This window comes from Plectropomus leopardus, chromosome 15, assembly GCF_008729295.1.
Source record: "Plectropomus leopardus isolate mb chromosome 15, YSFRI_Pleo_2.0, whole genome shotgun sequence".
In the NCBI taxonomy this organism is placed as follows: domain Eukaryota; kingdom Metazoa; phylum Chordata; class Actinopteri; order Perciformes; family Serranidae; genus Plectropomus; species Plectropomus leopardus.
The window spans coordinates 24,429,047-24,448,635 of NC_056477.1; the positions used below are offsets into that span (position 1 = coordinate 24,429,047).

The 19,589-nt window shown below is 42.1% G+C and overlaps 1 protein-coding gene across 4 annotated transcripts; it reads right to left on the minus strand.

The window, feature by feature from the left end:
- Positions 1-40: 40 nt before the first annotated feature.
- On the minus strand, positions 41-19,478 carry mypn (myopalladin). 4 transcript variants are annotated; one of them, XM_042502661.1, is made up of 21 exons: positions 19,319-19,478; positions 16,619-17,689; positions 12,238-12,413; positions 12,092-12,143; positions 11,565-11,988; positions 11,394-11,468; positions 11,156-11,297; positions 9,843-9,866; positions 9,326-9,442; positions 8,480-9,242; positions 6,633-7,766; positions 5,967-6,099; positions 5,270-5,347; positions 3,421-3,642; positions 3,177-3,326; positions 3,013-3,092; positions 2,678-2,804; positions 2,383-2,590; positions 2,108-2,273; positions 1,441-1,574; positions 41-1,332 (listed from the first exon to the last, which is right to left on the minus strand). In XM_042502661.1, exons 2-21 carry the CDS (start codon positions 17,686-17,688, stop codon positions 1,154-1,156), a joined length of 5,454 nt encoding a protein of 1,817 aa, XP_042358595.1. In that variant the 5' UTR covers position 17,689; positions 19,319-19,478; the 3' UTR covers positions 41-1,153. The 4 variants fall into 4 exon arrangements, with proteins under 4 accessions (XP_042358595.1, XP_042358597.1, XP_042358598.1 ...); XM_042502663.1 differs by lacking the exon at positions 9,843-9,866; XM_042502664.1 differs by lacking the exon at positions 5,270-5,347.
- Between the last annotated feature and the right edge of the window lie 111 nt (positions 19,479-19,589).

Sequence of the window (19,589 nt, forward strand, 5' to 3'; positions counted from 1 at the left end):
ACTTGTTCCAGCAAAGTACACATATCACTCATTTGAATAAATATAACTTTATTCTGAGAAGGACAAAACTATTTTACAGTGTGCAACTTTACATCAGTTGAGTATTTGCTTTTCTTCAATATGTTTTCAAAACAATTTGAATTTATCTTAAAATTCAATAATAACCTATGTGGGATACATTTGACTTGTTGGTGTCATTTTAAAGTAAAGCCAACAGTTTTACCACAAAACAAAGAGACTTTAGTCTCATCTGACTCATTCCTTTGGCAATACATCTCCAACTGTAGATAGGATCGAGATAATCTTTGTCAATACAAAAATGAATTAAATCAACTGAAAGCAAAAAACAAAAGTTCAAAATAGTTTTTGTGTCAGCTATTAACCATGAATGCAAGGCACCTAACAACATGTTATTAATATGACTGTGAGTAGCCACAATGTGTGTGTTAAGTTATATAGTATTGCATCTTCATCAGCCTTTGGCATGCATGCACATGAAAAAACATGGTGCAAAACTGTGAACAAAGAAATTATTTAGGGTAAAAGTAGAAATAATCCCACCTTGCTGGAGCCACTTAAATAAACCAATCTAAATGGCACATTCAAATGTCTAATAATATACTGTAAACTATCTCTGATTATTAATAAACAATAAATTAGAACTACTTTTATATAAACTTTAAAAGAAACTATTACTACCAGTACAGGTGTATAATTTGCAATAAAAATATGCAATGCTTGTACCACATTGAGAACAGGACTAACAATTAAGAACAGATGTTATCACCAACATTAAGCCTCACTCACTATTGTCGCTATGATGTAGAAAACAAACTTGAGTCATTCAGACCTGTCAGAGAACACAACTCCACTGATGGCTCATGAGCTAAGACTTTGCAAATCTGTTTTTTTTTCTGTGTGTGAAACACTCTTCATATGACTTGAGTAAATAGGAATGGTGACAAACCCGCTATCAGCACTGATAGCTTTAACACAGTAATTCTTTGCCATTCTACTCTGAGTGTATCACTTCAAATGCATCACACGAATCACATGACAACGCTCGAATCACGCTTATAGCCCTCTACTGCTTCAACCTCAGCGAGATCACAGCGTGTGCTGGGAGGCCTCTGAGGGTCACCATGTTGCAGCGTCACAGCTCCTCGCTCTCCAGCAGTGCCTCAGGAGGGGAGCTGGAGAACAGGATGGGGTTTGTCTCTGACGTGGGGAAAGCTGACTTGATGTCGAGCCCCTGGCCCGTCAGAGCTGCATAGCGGCTGCCTGTGCGCTGAGACTTTTTCATGGGTGCAGGGATGCTCTGATGCCATTGTGCTGAGGGCACAGCAGATAGCTAGTATGACTACTTAAGAGTGACAGACTAAAAATGTGGCAATATTTCTTAATAAAACTGATAGTTACGCAGCTGTACAGAATATTCACCATAGATATCAAGCCTGCAGGTGCAGGATATGATCCCAGCCTCGTTTTTTGCTGACACAGTGTACCAGCCAGCATCGTCTTTTGTCGTTGGCTGGATGAGGAGACACACATATCCTGTTGCATCCTGGGACATGCTGAAATAAACAGATCATGGACAATATATTCAGATTCAAAGAGATTTTACAAACTTATAACATACATGCAATACATGCAGTGTTTCCCACAGAATTAGAGTCTATGTTTGGTGGTAGCTGATGAAGGGGGAGTTGCAGCAATCTTCCGTTTTTTTTTTGTTTGTTTTTTTAACTTGAGGTTTTTGCGGAAAAAGCCAGCGTAAATCTTCGTGAATTCTTTTTTTCTCGGCAGTCGTGGGTTGGATAATTGATCAGTCGGTTGTGTCAAAGCGTGTGTCACTTTCATTGTGTCTGGAGTTCTGCTGCGCCGTCTCTGCCCAGAGCATGATCTGTGCTCCGAGAGTGTGGGTCAACACATAATGGAATGGTATATATATATTCCAATAGTGCTCCTAATGAACAGTTCAGGTCCAAAAATCTAAAATTAACTTGTGGCAACAGATGTTTGAGGATGGCTGCCCACCACAAATAAATGTTTGGGAAACCCTGACTACTACAACAGTCACACGGAGAGGCTCAGAAGTCCTACCAACCTGACTCTTTCCTTAGTTTTGGGAATGGTGTCATTGTCTTTCTTCCAGAAGATGACTGGAGGGGGCATCCCCACCACCCGACACTCCAGCCTGACTGGCGTCCCCTCAGGAATACCCATGTTCTGCAGCTTCTCCACAAATTCAGGAGGGTGCTTCATCTCTTTCTCTGAAGTGGACATGACTTAGATTACTGGAGCTTTCAATAATTAATACTTAAGTATTCAGCTGATTTATGAGTAATTAATTCCTTCTTGCTGGTTATAGCCAGTCCTTACCCACAACTTTGAGCTCGAGACTGAAGGAGCTCTGCCCTGCCTTGTTGCTTGCGATGCACGTGTATGTGCCTGCGTCGTTCTGCGTCAGAGGATCAATGACCAGGGAATGGATGCCATTCTCACGCACCAACATCTTGTGGTAAAAGTCTGGATAGATTGGCCTCCCATTCACCAACCACATGAGCTCTGGGTTGGGGAGGCCGCTCACCTAGAAGACAAAACATGGTTGAAAGTTTGTTGAGGCAACAATGTTATATTTTACAGCTTGTATTACATGCTAAGACCTGCTGCCTACCTTACAGTCTAGTCTGCACAGTCTTCCTTCATGAGCCAGCATGTCCCCCGGAGCTTGGAGGAAATGAGGCCGAAAAAAACGCTCTTGGGTTTGCTCACCTTCAACTTCCTGTATGCGTGCTCGCACCCTGTAAAATGTGAAAAAGTGAGTGGATTATGTTATGAAGCACAAATGCAAACTTTGACATCAATCTTTTAGGATTTTAGTACAAGTAGAGACACATAATCCCAACATATCATTATTTTTAGGGGGGGAAATCAAAAATTGTCTGGTTCCCCAAGCTGCAGAAGACTTCTTACCTCTGCAGATCACACTGCACACTCAGTCCTGCTCACCTCTGAGAGTGAATTGGTGTCATTCGGTTTCGGGGAGGTCCCGTTTGGACTATCAAATGACCTGAGCAGCTGATTCGTCCCTGATGGTCATTAAATATCAAATATCAGATTTTGCAGCTCAAGAGAAGGTGTTGACAACATGAACAGGATGTGTGAAGTATCACCTGTGGATTAGCTGCCATGATGGTGTAGTTGCCATCGTCGTCATTGGTCGAACTCTCTATATGTAGAGCACAGGTCCCATCTCCCTCTCGAATCTTCTTGTAATGGACGTTCTTCCTCAAGATCTGCTTGCCGTCCTTGAACCAGTAAACCTTACGAGAGACACAGATGTGTGGAGGATAAATGGGAAGGATAAAAGTGACGGAAGTTGCTGTTATTTGTGCAGAAAAGTTCTTAAGCTCTCACCTTTGGAATAGGGATTCCCACAACTTTACATGAGAAAGTGACAGGCACGCCCTCCATGGCTCTGAAGTTCTTTAGTTTCTTGTCAAATATGGGCGCTATGCATTTTCCTGTAGGTACGTCATCGTGCTGCACCTCATCATCCGACTCCTCCACCGGCGTCCGCTCCAAACGGAATTCGATCTCACTCATTAGTCTTTGCTCAAAATTGGACACTTTGTATTCCTGAATGAGGAAAACCACCACATCTTGGTTATTGCTACAGTCAACTTTACATTACATCTGTCCTGGACATGGACGCTTAACACACTGAGATACGCAACAATGGCTGTTGAAGAGGTACACAATAATCAGGAGAGAACATGCATCTAGATATCATGTAGCAACCGTGGCATTAAAATAACAATCTATAACTCACATCTTCAGGCAGTAAGGTATAGATTGTGACTTTAAACCACTTGATGATGAGGATCATGCAGTGGCATCTGTCTGACAGAATCATTCCTGGTTGGTTACATTTTTCTCATCCAACTAAACAAAATAAGGCTAAAGGTAAAACAGAGAACAGAGGAAGATGAAATGTAAAGGTGAATTGCAGAGTTGAATGACAAAACTAGCAGGACATGGTTAAAGTGTATGAATTATCAGGACAATATGTATGTTTGTGAGTTGAGTTTTTTTTATTTTTCAGAAAAGTGATGCGTAGAGGGATTATGTCATGTTGGCCTTTTAGGAAAATCTGAGATGCAAACAGAAGAAAATGGGCTGCAAGCTTTAGGGAGAACATCATCAGTTAAAGAGTAACGGGTATTTTCTAACCTGGACCCTATTTTCCATGTTTTTGTGACTAATGGGAACAACGGTTTTTCATATTAGTCCAGCATTGAGTGAGACCACTGCAAAACTGACTGCAGCGTATGTTTAGAAGGTAACTGGGCACCGTCAATTTATGTCAAGGATCGGTGCTTGGTTTTGCCACTAACAGGCTAAGATTACTATTCTTGGAGTTAAAGAGAATTTCTTTTTTGTTTAACCAGAAACAGACCCAAAATAGGATAAAACAATTGATATTTCATATTCAAAGGGTCAAAGGTAATCTCACTGCAAAAATACTCTGGCCATTACTTTACATTACATTACAATGCCATAACTCAGGAATAGAAAGGGGAGACATTTGTTCGGATTGTGAATTGGTGACACCAATCTTGGGTGCCCATTTTGAAACTGTGCTGATTGTATAGATCCTCTCTGCTCCCGTATTAAAAAATATGTGTTAGGCATCAACATTTTAGAATTTGTAGCTTCTTTGCAGCAACATCAATACTTGAAGTACTATTAGCTGTTGTGGCTACATGCGAATCTGGACAGTCATGGATGTAAACTGTAATAGCAACTCGACTAGTTTGCAGAGGCGAGGCAGTAATTCTAGTTTCTGTCAACATCGAATTAATTGTATTTTACAATGATAAAATGGCTGTTTATTTAAATGGAGTCTGGTGGGCCTGCGGGGATTGCATTGCAGCCAGTTTCGCCACTGCCAGCTTATTCCTATTAGTCATTTAGACATAAAAACATGGGAAAATAGAGTCCAGGTTGAAAAATGCCCAGCCTGAATTGAAACTGGAGAATACAACACTACACAACAGTAGAATTGTTAAATTTGATTCCTAAATTCAGTTTTTCAGATTATTCGTGCAGGTTTTATATTAGTACAGAAGCTTAAATGCTTGATTAGAGATATCGATAAACCATGGTATTTAGATAAAAACGTTTTTTAATCTCGGTCTGAAAAATTCTAATAACCCATTCAGCCTCGAGCAAAGCAGTGCTTGGGACGGGAAGATCCTTGTACCTCATCATAGTTAATGACAGTAGCAGGAATGTTTGGTCCAAGGGGTCTGCTCGCTGTTTTCCCCTCATTACTCAGCTTCTATGAGAGGATAGGGATGGATGATGAACGCCAACACAGACACACATACTGTACACACAATAATGTATGGAATAGCACACGATCTAATTGTTAATAGCATGCTTTTGTTGCTACGCTGCATGGATGCACAACAATGAATGACATGGGAGGGTGTGATGGCTGATGCTCTGCTGAGCTGAAGCGAGTTCCTCATTGTCTCTGAGACAGTCTGGTTGATTTTACACTTCTTAAGTATCTTGATATCTGTTTAAATATCTACTTTTGATCTTTTCATCTCAAGTTGGATACATAAATACTGTAGAAACCAGGAGACAATTGAGAATGCAGCACAGTCATTAGTTAACAGTTGGTTAGTTAAAATTTTATGGTCATATAGCTACATGTCAATAAATAGATTATTTATTGACCTTCATGTGCAGTGATGTAATGGAGGCTGAAATCCACTTTATATTTAAAAAAAAATCAGTGGACCCATCTTTTGGGCTGAGCTTGTGAAAATAAATTGTTTATATAAGTAGTAGTTTTCATCATTGTATTTATTTCCCACTACACCGCTGCCACTGAAATAGTCAAAAAAAAAAGGTCAATCAAAGCTGAAGAGCTGGAGACTACTTAGTACCTGTTGATATGCAAACTGTGGAATATCGTCTCTAAATCGAAGCTTTTTCTCGATGTCAAGGAGGAGAAGTTCTTTGCTTTCCCGAATATCTTCAATTGAAGTGCGGTGTACCTTTGGTGTGGTCTTTTTTAGCCTGAAGAGACAGAAGGAAAACATGTATTAGTCTTTTGAAACCTGGATCGACATTACTTTTTTGTACTGTATTTAAACTTCAAACCCTGAGCAAAATGGTTGGATTTCAGTCAAAGATATAGAAAAAAAGGCAATGAGCAACTTGGCAAGAAATGTTTTGCGAAATGCAAGACATTAGTAGATGTAGACTTTTTTTTAAGCTAGATAAAACACACAGAAAACTATACTTATAAATACCATAATTATATATTTAAAGTTATGTTGCAGAATTGTTATTTTGGGGCACTTTTTCAAGTATATTTCTTGCTGGTTTTTGTGTTTTACTATGCCCATTTTTGTGTGCTAAATTTAAGGTAATTTTCTTGTACTAGTTTTACCTTTTTTTGACTAATTTGTAGTCATATCTTAAGTTGCTCATTACCTCTTCACCTTGTTTTTGAAATAAATCAAGCTAATTTGTTCATGTTTCAAAGGGTTAGAGCTTGAGACAGTTTGTTGATCTCAAAACCTTGCTGCCTGTCAGAAAAGACATACCCTAAAGGAGCTCCCTTGGGCAGGCCCATCGAGTTGGTGGGCTGACTCGGAGTCAGGGATGGTAGGACGGAGCTCAGGAACGCCACAGGGTTTTGAATTGGGCTCGGTGTGGAGCTGCTGGAGGTGGGAGAGGAGGCCTGTGGTGGTGACTGGGCTCGTAAGGCAAACACACTGTTGAGTAAAGATGACGGCGTGGGTGAGGTCACGAGGGACGGAGGGCTGGTGGGAGACTGGAGGACCCTCAAGGGGAAAATCCTGGGTGGCGGGGAGAATGGCGGGATAGTAGGGGAGCTGGCTGCAGAGGAGTTAAGCTCAGCGGCCAGCTCTTGGAGCAGAGGGACTGGGGATTCTGTTGGGGATGGACTCCTGACTGGTGAGAAGGTCTGAGCTGCAATGAACTCTTTAGGCCGGGCATAGTTGAAGGTGTGTGAGGTGGCGGTGAGGTTCATGAGGGAGGCGTGGGTGCTCCTCAGCAGAGCAGCAGGAGATGTGAGCTGCTGTGCGTCCGGGGTCGGATCTGTAGGGGCCGTGCTAAGCTTTGGTGCAGGAGGAGAGAAAAATTGGGGTGTTGGTGCAGTTTTGGCGAGAGCTGCGGGGGAAAGGTTGATGTGAGAGGCATGGATGGTGTTCATCTGGGTTACAAGAGCTATACTGGGAGGAGGAGCTGTTCTCAGCTGTGGGGCAGGTGGAGGCAAGGTCACCACGGAGGAAGTCTTTAGGTGAGGGATTGAAGGAGGGGAAGTCAAAGGAGAAGTGCTGAGAGGAGGTGAAAAGGTGGTGCTGTGTGTTGGTGCAGAGCTCAGAGAGGGATCAGGGGGAGTGGTGGTCAGCAGAGGTGCAGAGTGGGGCGTCTGCTGCATTAGTGTCGTTGTGTTAAGGTAGGGATGGAAAGAAGGTGCATGGGGTTCACGATGAATTCTTGGTGACCACAGCAGACCTTCATCGGACCTTTGGACCTCCGGCTGGATCTGGATTTGTATTTGGGTTGCAGGCTGTGGCTTGGTCTGGGTTTGGGGCTGAGGCTTGGTTTGGGTTTGGGGCTGAGGCTTGGTTTGGGCTTGGTTTGGAGGTTCAGTATCCTGCTGCTGCTCCATGAGGACCTGGTTGTGCAGAAGCTGCAGCTGGGCTGGGTCCCTGTTGATCAAAGCAAAGCTACGATAAAAAAACTCCCAAAAATGACACTATACATGGTGAAAATGAGAGCGGCTCAGTGCACTACTATCATAAATTAAGTCAGCGCTGTAAACCCCAGCAGGAATGAGCCAAAGTCAGCATGAAGAATACTCTGCCCTTGTATGGGCTACCAACAAGTATCCAAGAAACAAAGCACAGTCCAGGTTGTAGATACTTTGAGCTTTCTGTCTGAACAGGACACTCTCTATTATTCATCATCAGATTATTGCAAAGTTAGCTAGATTTAACAAAAAAAAAAGACAAGTTTTCATATTTATCCTTGTGTTGTAAGTCTTTGATGGACAAAAATAGCACTAAACAGGCTAATCAAACCAAACAGGATTTCATTTACAGCATTATCTGAAATATTAGAACATAAATGCATAGACTTACAAATAGAAAATGCCATCCTTGGTTTTAGAAAGCCGGAACGTCCACATTTGAAGTCCGCCTGTATTCATTTATGGATTGCAACTGATTACAGCTGCTAGTTGAGCCAGAGGAGGAGGAACCTCCCTCCTCTCAATACAGCCCATCCAACTCACTTTGATGAGGACACAATCTACTAAATCTCTTCTCCTCTTACTGCTCTGCTGCAGACCCATCTGACAGCCTTGTGTTAGTTTCAGAGTTTCAGCACAGTTGTGACATTTTTGAGACGACTGACTACTCACAGTTTGGGTTTAGCCAGCACTGGTGGTGGTTCTTTGTTGGCTGACAAGTTGTTGTCATCATCACACTGACTGGATGCGTCACTTTGTTCTTCCTCCTCATCCTCTGGCAGTTTAAAGTGCACACGCAGGCCGACTCTGGAGTCTTTATGGTTCGACTGGGAGCCCGTCTTTAGGCAGGAGTTGGGAGGTGGATCAGGGAGGGGCACCACGATGAGGCTCCCATTCTGATGGTTTGGGGTTTGTTTAGCTGTGGGGCTTGTGTCAGGCGATTTCACTGAAGGTTTGGACAATTCCTGTTCAGCTGAAACACCAACAGTGAATGGAGAAATGTAGGGTTTTGGGTATGAGAGCAGCTGTGCACCACTCTGTGGTTCTGGGCGCGCACCGCTGGATCCAAAAGGGTTCTGGTGGACATTAAGAGGATCTAAGTTTGGGGTGCTGCTGCTTCGAGAGTTGAGGCAGGAGCTGCTGCTCAGGCTGGAGGGTTCTAGGCTGGGTAGGCTGGTGCGAAGGGGGTCTGGACGCAACATGCTGGAGCCGTTGGGGTCTAGACGGAGGGTGCTGGTGCTCAAGGGGTCAAGGCGTACAGTGCTAGAGATGAGCGGGTCGAGGCGAATGGTGCTGGAGTGGGGCTTGATGCTGTTGGTCACAGTAACCTCTGGTTGAGGGTTCATGGTGGGAGCTGATGAAGGATCATGGATTTGATTGGGCTCCACTGTTGAACTGCTGAAAGGCCTCACATGGTGGTTGTTGCTGCCATTGCCTGATGAGAATCGGAAAGATAAATGCCAATATTTTCCATAGACTTTCATGACAAAACAGCTGAAAGTGAAATAGAAATGTTACCTTTGACCCTTAGTGCAGCAAAACTGGACACAGTTCCATACTTGTTGCTTGCTGTACAAGTAAACATCCCAGAATCTTCAGCAAAGACCTCAGCAATCACCAGAGTGCATATTTCCTCTAGAGATAAAGAAATGATACTCACATGATCATGTTGATTTGGTATGACTGCATCACATAAACTTCTCACGTAGAGGAGGAAAGATACATGGCTTTTGTTTGAGATGCCCAGCAGTGAGGTTTCTTTGTGTCACTGGGGCTGAGAGTCTATCTGCAGCTGAGGCAGGTTGCAGTGATCTGCCATGGTGGCTTGACACAGGATGGGAGACTACCTTATATGGTCCAGAGTCAGGGAAAAGCAGCCCTGGCTTATGTACAGAAGACGAGCAGAAGCCTTAGCCAAGGACTATAAACACTTGAGCAGATTAATATGTACACACAGCAGCATCATATACAGACAGGCAGCTGCTCTGGTGCAGTCAACACTTGTGTTTTTGACTGATTAGGGTTTAACATGTACCTGATTCAGCTGGAGATCGGGGCTCTGAAACGGAAACAAGTACCAACAGTGTTATGAAACTGCAGTAAATGTTTTGGTTTAAGAATGGTTTGCACTTCTCTGAGTCTCAGTATTATCACTGATTGCATGCTACTTGCTGCTTTTGACTTTAAATTTGTAATTCTTCAGATTTTCTCGAAGAAATATATATAAATATATTTATTGTGCTGATTTCCACATTTCAGCACTATTGTATGAAGTGATACAATTTACAGAATTTAAACTGTATAGATTTTTGCATGTAAACACATCTATCCGCTGAAAATCTTTTGCAGCAATATCAACATTTTTCAGCCTCATAGGTTCGTTAAAATTCCCCTTATTGGACAGAACAATGGCTGTAGCTGAAAGCATTTATGGTTTTTGGATTGTCCATCTGTACGTACCATTCTTGTGAATGCAATATCTCAACGCGTTGAGGGAATTTCCTCAAATTTGGCACACACGTCCCTTTGGACACAGCACTAAAGTGATTGGAATTTGGCATTCATGGGTCAAAGGTCAAGTAAATTGTGACCTAGTGTCTGTCTCATTCTTGTAGCACAATATCTTGCATGCCTTGAGGGAATTTCTTCAAATACGGTAAAAACGCAACTTGGATGGACAAATCGGAATTTGGTGGTTAAAGGTCGCTGTGTCCTCAAAAAACATGTTTTTTTTTGGCTATACTTGACAATGACTGTGCTGCTTATGACAAAATGACACACAAAGGTCTAATGTAGAATAAAATAATGAAGTAACATTTTATATCCAAAAGGCCAGCTTCACTGTGACATCTTTTTTTTTTTTTTTTTTTTTTTTTAGAAAATAGATGAAGGTCTTGGACTTTTTTTTGTATCAGGATATTCTCAGTGGACATACAGTGCACTAACAACCTATTGAAGCAAAGTTCAAAAATCTCAATTTCATCTTTTGGGATTTCTTTGCCCTGAACGTAATTTCTTGTACTAAATCAGGCAATTTAAAGACAATACTAATGTTTTTATTGTAGCATCTTTTTTTTTTTATTATAATTGCACACCAAGGTTTTTAAGAAACACTAAACTGTGCGATTACAATAGATTATATAATGGAATTCAACTGAGTTAAAGCTACTTATATAAGATGCAACTGAGTCATTTAATCTTGCATTTCCAATAACCTCATAATGTTAATGAAACAAGGCATGCAAAATCTGGCAGCAGCATCAATCCATATCGCACAAACCTCTCAAAAAAACATAAAGCCTATTTGCACTTTCAATTATACAACAGCAGTAAGGCAGCAGATCTTACTTTTCTGTAGGATTCTAAAATCAGGAGAGTCCTCGATGATCTTTCCATCTCTGTACCAGTCCACTCTAGGAGACGGCACCCCTTTCACGCGGCACTCTAGCACCACCAGCTGGCCTTCGGATGCAAGGAGGTCCTGCAGGCTCTGGTGGGACAAGACAGAAAGAGAGACAAACATGTAACATAAATAAATGTACAATATAGACAGCAGCAGTATGCATCCTTTAGAGAAACACGCTACCTTTGTGAATACAGGGGCAGCCATGATAGGTTGGCCGTTCAAGCCTTGTAGATAGTTGTGGTTGGATGTTTGACTCTGGAGATAAAAAAACAGGGGAAATGTTGATTAAAATGTATATAACATATCACTAAACAGAGACTACAGAGGAGGGATGTGTTTGAACTCTTCTACCTCAGGCTGTTGCGTTTGTGTTGGAGCTGACAGGACAGGCAGCACAGAGGAGACCACAGAGATCATAGGCAGTGATGTTGCTATGGCTGCAGCTGGTGTGGATGTGACAGGTGTTGAAAATTCTTGTGCTTCTGAAAGTTCTGTATCGCCTGGTGACAAAGTAGGAAACACCTGTACAGGTGACACTGTTGCTTCCTCCTGAGCAGGATGTGCTGTGGATGCTACAGATGTTTTAGTGGGCTCTGGCACAGGAAGTATGATGGCTGATGTCCGCACTGGTAGGAGAGGTTCTGGGATTATTTGGTTAGTCGGAGGAGAGGAAAGCTGCTCTGACGGCTCTTCAGTAGCTGCTGCAGGTTGGGATGATGGAGAGTGTTCCTCTTCTGCAGGGAGAGTTTGGCTCTTTGGAGGTGAAGACTGCAGCCTTTGAAAATCACAGAAAAAAGAAAGGAAACGTCGCATGTAGTGTTGCAATCAGTTATCCCAAGGTCTACAAAAATAAAAAAAAAGTTACAGTAAAAACTCACTGGGCTACATGTTCAACGTGCTGTTCCCCCTCAGAATCCGAAGAGGAAGCGCCTGTCGGTTTGAACAAACAAACACACACACCTCATCACGAACACTCCATAACTTAACTGTAAAAGTGTCAGTACGAAAGAAACATGAGAATCACCTTCGACATAGATCTCAGCTGACGTGGAATCAGTGCCATAAAAATTAGATGCAAAGCAAGAGTAGCGTCCGGTGTCTTCCTCGAAGGCCTCTGCGATGATCAGAGAGTGCAGCTCACCATCAGTGATGATCTGAATGTCAGGGCTGTTCTCCAACTCCTTGCCCTCACAAAACCACCTGGAATTAAACATACACAGAAAACGGCTCAGTCCAGCATAGCATTGTCAGCATCTTCGAGAGCTGCGTTCTGTGAATATGAAAAGCATGTTTGATAAGAAAATATGTGGGAGGAAATCACCTTTGTGTAAATTATGTACCTACCATTAGCTTTAAAATGCCCTAGTACTGCTATATAGTGGTATTTTTTGAGTGAGTTTTTCTTTTGTTTGTATTGTACATGTATTAGCACGCACATGCATGTGCTTGAGCATGCGGGTGTCAGTGAAGAAAATAACTGCCTGGTTAACATGGACGTAGACAATGCATGATTTATTTATTTTTTAAATTAAAAAAAAATCCTGCTGAAGAAGTGAAGAACTTATTTCAGAGGCCTTGCATTAAATAGATATTAGAATCACTCTGTACATATTTGTCAGTGGTGGATAATTATGATTATGAGGCATGTATTGGTGGGTAGTGTGTTTTTCTGTGAAATGGGTACATTCAGGAAACATCATGGGGGATAAGTTAAAGAAAAACAACATTAAAGGGACAGTTAATCACAACTATCCTCTTACCTGTAGCGATCTTTTAGCAGTCGACATTGTTTTGGTGTGAGTTGTCGAGTGTTGGGAGATAATGGAACAAATGGCAAATTCTACAGCAGTGTCTCTCTAGAAATCATGACCTGGTTACTCAAGTTAATCCACAGAACTCATGAGCAGTGTCATGCAGTAACTATTTTCTTTTTACCGAATTACACCAACCAACTGTATCACTGCACTTAAGGAAGCGTGCATCTGCTCATGGCCGTGAGGCTTGTGCTTGCAACAGCGCGAGATGTAAATATTAGAGAGTATTATTACATATTAGAGAGAAGGCAGACATCTCTACAGCAGATATCTCCAAAACTCAGAAATTTGCACCAAAACAATCTAGACTGATCAAAAGCACTACAGGTAAAAATGTATTTTGGATTTTTGGATATACTGTCCCTTTAAGCCTCCGTGGAGCTTTAATTCTCCCAAACATATTCCCTCAGTTATTGGGGTTGATTTTGGTTGAGATGTGGTGACTGAAGCCCCAACAACTCCTTTCGTTTCATTTGTCTGTGACTGTCATGTGGTTCAACTCTGTAGGATATTCAAAGACTCTCCTACCCTTGCTTTATTATTTAAAACCCCATTTACACAGTTCTCCATGTCCTTCTACCCTTCTGACACCATTTCTATGAGGCTGGTACCATGCCGTGTCTTTTCCAGTACCCTAATAGTGCCTCTGGCTTGGTGCCATGCGGTAGAGTTATGCAGGCCGAGAAAAAAATGTTTTGATGAGCAAGCCCTATCCTTTTCCCTGTAAGACAAGAAGCAATGCAAGTGTTCCAGTTTAGAGGCCACTTCAATGCACTGTTGACGTTATGAAGATGAAGAGCACAAAACAAGTGATCTTAAAGACACATATGACACAACCAGATTACATCAGATTACATCAGGTCAGTGTCCTATAGTCAGTAATCAGTATTGTAATCTAGAATTTTACACTATCACATTAGGAATAAATGGGCAAAGCGCATATTAAAACGTGATAAATGACAAGAAAACCATCCAACCCAGCTTGCATTACATATCTATCATTTACAGCATCTGGTACATTGGAGTTGCAGTTGACAACTGTCTGTATATTCATTTTAAAACTTTAATAATAAGTATAATTTTCCCTGTCCTGACCAGCAACATATGCAGCTGCCTCAGTGTCAAAGCAAGTCTATTTTGAGCAGATGAGGTCTTGAAGCTTTATAGAATCCAGCCAGTAAACATAAAAGAACGAGGTTACATGTTACTCTATGACAGGACGTCATCATACAATCATAAATCATGTCCAGGGATGTCACCAGGATTCTAAATTAATCACTTTTTAAAATAAACATGCAGGCTATTGTAGTACTAGCAAACAAAAAGTGAAAAAAAAGCAGTTTACACCAAACAATCTGCCCCTTAAAACACAAACTAAATTCCCCATGGCCGCTCAACTATCTATGGAGAGGAATTCATTTAAGCTTTGGTATTTGAACAAATAATCCTGGCGCAGTTTCCATAAAACACGAGGCTACACTGAGGATCTTGGATATAACACATGCTGGAATGTGCTGTCAGTGTACTGCCCGAGGCGAGGCTATGTCATTTCTAATGAGTAAGGCTCTAAATTGAAAGCATGAGTAGTAGAGGAGGTGGCTGATCTGCGAGGCAAAGACCGCGCTCGCTGCACCTGTCATGGCTATTTTCCCTCTGGACTTCAGAACCAGAGAGGAGATTCCCTCTGGAGCCTGGGAGCTCTGACCGGCTGACCCAATCACATACGCATAACGCTAAACATAGACTAAACACAATGTTATACCTTTACGCACCAGAGACAGTGTACACTACTGCAAACCGACGAGAAATATAAACCAGACAACTCTATTTTGACTCCTTTAAGTAGCTGCAGGGGCAAAAAACACAAACATGATACCAAAGTCTACGATAAGAGTTTTATCTTAACAAAATATGTCAAATAAGCGCTAAAAAGCAACAGTATCTTAAGTGGAATCAACTAAAACAGAACTCTTCAGACTTATAGGAGACACTTAGACCAAAAACAAACCGTATAAAGACATGGTGAAGCAATAACTGTAGAAATCATCTTACCAAACTCTTCATGCTTCTGCCAAGAGCTCAGTAGGTTCCATTATCAGACGCGACTGCCGTTCACAGTGCCAGTCCAGTCTAAAAATGGACGAGAGCTACATTCTCCCCGGACACGTATATGTTAGTGGCTCAACATTGTTCAGTAGGACTAACAAGCCCATGCCCCCTATAGTCTGATGCTTCAGCTTCACTTCTGGTCAGGGCTTTCTTATCCAGGGAGTTCAGATTCCTCTCCCATTTCCGCACATTTTGACTCTGAAGTGTTTATTAATTAGGACGGCACCCTCATTAAAATCTTCTAAAGAGTGACAGAAAGCCAAATGAGATAATCATTTGTCCCAGACATAACCCTTAGTGACCACCAACCAACACACACCTACACAAACACTCACACCCACCATTCAGGATCAGCTGTTGGCTATCATCACATGTCACTTCTGTCTGGATATCCCAAGAAAGAAACATCATTCATCCCAAGTCACACCTCTCAAAACACTTTGTAATTATTCAGTAATGGTCTGAGGCCCAGGCACAGACAAGGCTCCATCTTTAACATCGTGTTTACACTAGAGTCTGACTGATACTTGATTTTATAGGTTTTTCTCACTGCACTCTCTTACCCTGGGCTAACTGAACTTTCACACGCGCATTGTTAACTCAGGTTTGCCTAAGGCTGAGGGCTGTATGATTCACAGTGTGTTTCTAATAGCCCTGGGTTACATGTTAGTTGTTTCACATAAATCATGTCAACATTCTAAAATTCTTTTGTTTACACTGGCAACTTTTAGCCCTGTGCGAAGTCCATTTTCATATTAGCAGACATAGGTGGTAATACCAGTGTATGTGTGATAAGTTAAAATGGATGATACAGAGGTCTCATTTTTTATAGCTTGGAAAATAATGGTCTATATATATAATGTCAACTAGATGTCGTGATTATACGATTATCGTGAAATAGATAATATAGAAAATTTGAAATACTAATGATAATAGCGTTGGGGGAAGGAAACAATGTCAGAACGGAAAGAAATGGAAATTAATTAGGAGGCATTGGACTATTTATAATATAGTATTATTATATAATGTGTATTTTTTTAACATATCAATGTCAATATTTAATTTCTAAATATCACAGTTATTGTCAGTACCAGTATATCGTGGCACCACTTTTTTATTTTCCATGTCAGCAAAGAATAATTGTAAAAGTAGCAATAAGTACTCCAATGTAAGTCCTGTATTGGCAATTTCAGTGAGTAAAAGTATGTAAATATTATTAGCAAAATACACTGAAAATATCAAAATTAAAAGTTCTCATAGTTTAAAAATGGCCCAGTGTGGGTGTCATACTGTAAGTTATTAGTTTATTACTAATAATGCATTAATGTGTGTTTTCTGTACTAATGAAGTTAGTTTTATAGTTAGAAGACTTTTTATATTGAGCATTTAAATCTATAAATGTAAATCATTTATTAAATGGCAGCAGACAGCCTTAGTGTAAATCCTGTATACTAAACTATAATCGGCACTTGTTTGCCTTACCGGACTTCAGGTACGGGGAGTCCTCTTACGATGCAGTCCAGCTGGACCTTGCTGCCCTCTGGTACTTCCCTGCTTTTCAGTTTCTGGATGAAACAAGGAGGCTCACACGCAGGCTCTGTGGGGTATGGAGTCTCTGTCAGGGCACAGCTTTCAGCCTCCTCCTCCTCCACCTCCTGGGAAACAGAGTCATACTGCTGCTCCTCAGTTATCCTGCTGTCCTGAAACTCCACACGCCCAATCCCAGAGTCCAGCCGGGCCTCTGGGTGGTGGCTGACAGCGGGGCTGGATCTCTCCTTCTCCACCTCCACGGGCATGGCGGAGCGCTCCCTGTTGTCTGGGCAGAGTGGGTGAACTGTCCCATCGTTCTGGCTCTTGTTCTGGGTCCTACTTCTGTGGGCTTTGCACGCTCTTGGCCGTACCCGTTTGGAGCTGTTGGCTTTGAAGAGAGAGGAGAGCTCCTCAATAAAGTCCGCTGCCTTGTTGAGGAACTCTTTCTTGGACTGGGTCTCCGGACCGTACGGGGCATTCCTCGCCGAGCTGTTGAAGTCGTTAAACCCCTCACTGGAGTCCCTTGTGTCCCTGATCATGTTGTCCTGCCGTGTGGACGCTTTGTGCATCTTTCGGTCTGATGTGAATGTTGTGTGTGCTGCTGGCAGTTCTTTGAGTTCAGGGGCCGGCTGGATGAATGGCACAGTGGAGGGGGCAGCAAAAGGAGCAGCAAAGGGAACAGATGGGGCTTCGGAGGAGATGTTGGAGTGGGTTAACGGCACAACAGAGGCCTTGACCTCTGCCCTCTCCTCTCGAGGCTCATGTCCAATGGCCTGGCGGGCCAGGTTCACACTCTCATCCAGCTCCTCCTGGCTGAGGAAGGCTGAGAGGTCTGGCAATTGGGGATCATTGTGGCCCACAGAGTCCTCAGACTTGCCTTTGAGTGAGCCGTAGATTTGAAGGCGTGAGGAGGAAGCGTCCGAGCGGCTCATCTCACTGTGGCGCTGCTGGGCTCTGGCTTCTGCCAGGTAGCTCTCTCTCAAGAGCTGAGACAGTGAGGGTGGCTGGTCGTTCTCCTGCATGCTGCAGACATAGTCACAAAATATTCAATTACATTCTACATACGACTCAAATATTTGTGTGGAAAAGTATTTTTTACTTAATTTCTGACTATTTTTCAATGATTTTCCACAGCAGTCCATTATCACTGCATTACAACAATAACCTGACCAAAAAAAGTGAACAATAGGCGTAGCTTTTTAATCCCTACCCTCAATATTTAGAACTTGTGCAGAGGACTTTTATTTTGACAATATTAAAGACATTTACACCGTACATTGATGCAAAAAATGCGAATGTTAAAATGTTCTGGCAAAGGACCCCCAAACCCCCCATTTCATGTGCCCCCCCCCATTTTTGAAATTAAACATACACCCTTTAAATCAAGTGATGGACGCACGTCATTAGTTGAATTGCACAACTATACTGCCAATTGCAACTTTTTTTTAGGATGAAACATACATGGCCCCAAAGGCATAACATCAATGCACATTAGTTTCTCAAATATTTACATTGCATTGTATGTTTTCCTTTATGCAAATAAGTCCATCTCAAAGTATTCTCATGTCTTAGTGAACATTTCTTGTTGCAAGCTATTTTTCAGAATATCTCTTTAACGACAAATTATGCTTTTAAAAAGTGATGGGGACAAAATCAGCCATTTCAGTAAGAGTCAGGGACATGTTCCCAGTGTCTCCAGTGAAAATGACCCCCATGCTTGGCCCTTTAATTCACAGACTTTTAAATGATTAAATGGAGGAATGATTAGTTGTAAGAAGTCAATTAAGTAAAAGTTGTCTTGATCCCTTCACATATTTATCGGCTGTATCTGGACAAACAAAAACATACACAGATATGAACCTTGGATATGACTGACATTAATATCAAACTTGTGAAATATTTGGAGCAATGATAGCGCGAGTACTGAGACTGAAGTTAAAAGCAGGGGACATGTGGTAAAAATAGGCTTTTTATTTTTATTTTTCAGGGTATCAGGTTCATGCACTGAGCCCAGATCTGAAGGGATCTAGGCAGGCATCCACCTCAGACCAACACTTCTCTGACGTTTAGTCTTTGCACAACTTTTTGACACTTTGCATGAGCAAGTTATTGAATCCAGACATGAGATAGGGCACACATATGCTACTGACACTCAAATCAGCGCAATTAAGAGAGGCAGCAATGCCCTTCCAACGGACCTGAAGCTGCAGCTGTTGTGTACATTAATCCTTTGCAAACAGGCTCCAACCCCACCGAGTCATATCTAATAATAGCAAGGGGTCGGCTTACATGAAGAAAATCAACAAAAAAAAGCAGTCCCCCTTATCCCGTGTGCCCTTGTTATCATGATTTTGATCTGACATAACAATCATTAATCAAATAACACAAACAGATCTATAATTATCATAAATGGGACACTGCTGAGTGAGAGAACACACATTTGAGTGCCCCCTGGCTAAACACAGCAGCACACGCACATCCAGGCAAGTTTAGATATTTCAATTTAACATTCAAACCAAAATAGACTCAAGCCCATCTGAGGCTCAGTGTCAGAGATTTTCTGAGTCTATACCTAGTGTATGAGGCTGATGCCAAAAGACAGTCAACAGGACGCTGTGAACAACAATTAAATTAGGGGGTGGTGTGTTTTACCTTCAGAATAAACCCAGCTGGCCCCCTGTGAAGGACTGGTAAATCCTCAGAGTGCACCTGTGCTCAAAGAGGGAGATTCCGGTCTTCCGGTGGACGCCACCTGGGGAAATCTCGGACACAGGGCAGCTGCCCAGCCTTCCCGGTTTTAATCGCACAGAGTTCACCTTGGAGTTTACAGGAAAAATATGGAGCCGTGTAGCTAGGGTAACCTGTCACCAGTACAAGTAGCAACATTTGTCAGTGCAGTAGTCGCAGGTTATTTTGGGGAGGC

What these genes read in the sequence shown, in the direction of transcription:
- mypn (XM_042502661.1), bottom strand. Translation starts at nt 17,688, where the DNA reads ATGCAGGAGAACGACCAGCCACCCTCACTGTCTCAGCTCTTGAGAGAG. An exon ending in CACGTTGAACATGTAGCCCA is followed by an intron (nt 11,989 to 12,091) that starts GTGAGTTTTTAC and finishes TGATTTTCAAAG; the next exon opens with GCTGCAGTCTTCACCTCCAA. An exon ending in CCGATCTCCAGCTGAATCAG is followed by an intron (nt 9,443 to 9,842) that starts GTACATGTTAAA and finishes CTTTATCTCTAG; the next exon opens with AGGAAATATGCACTCTGGTG.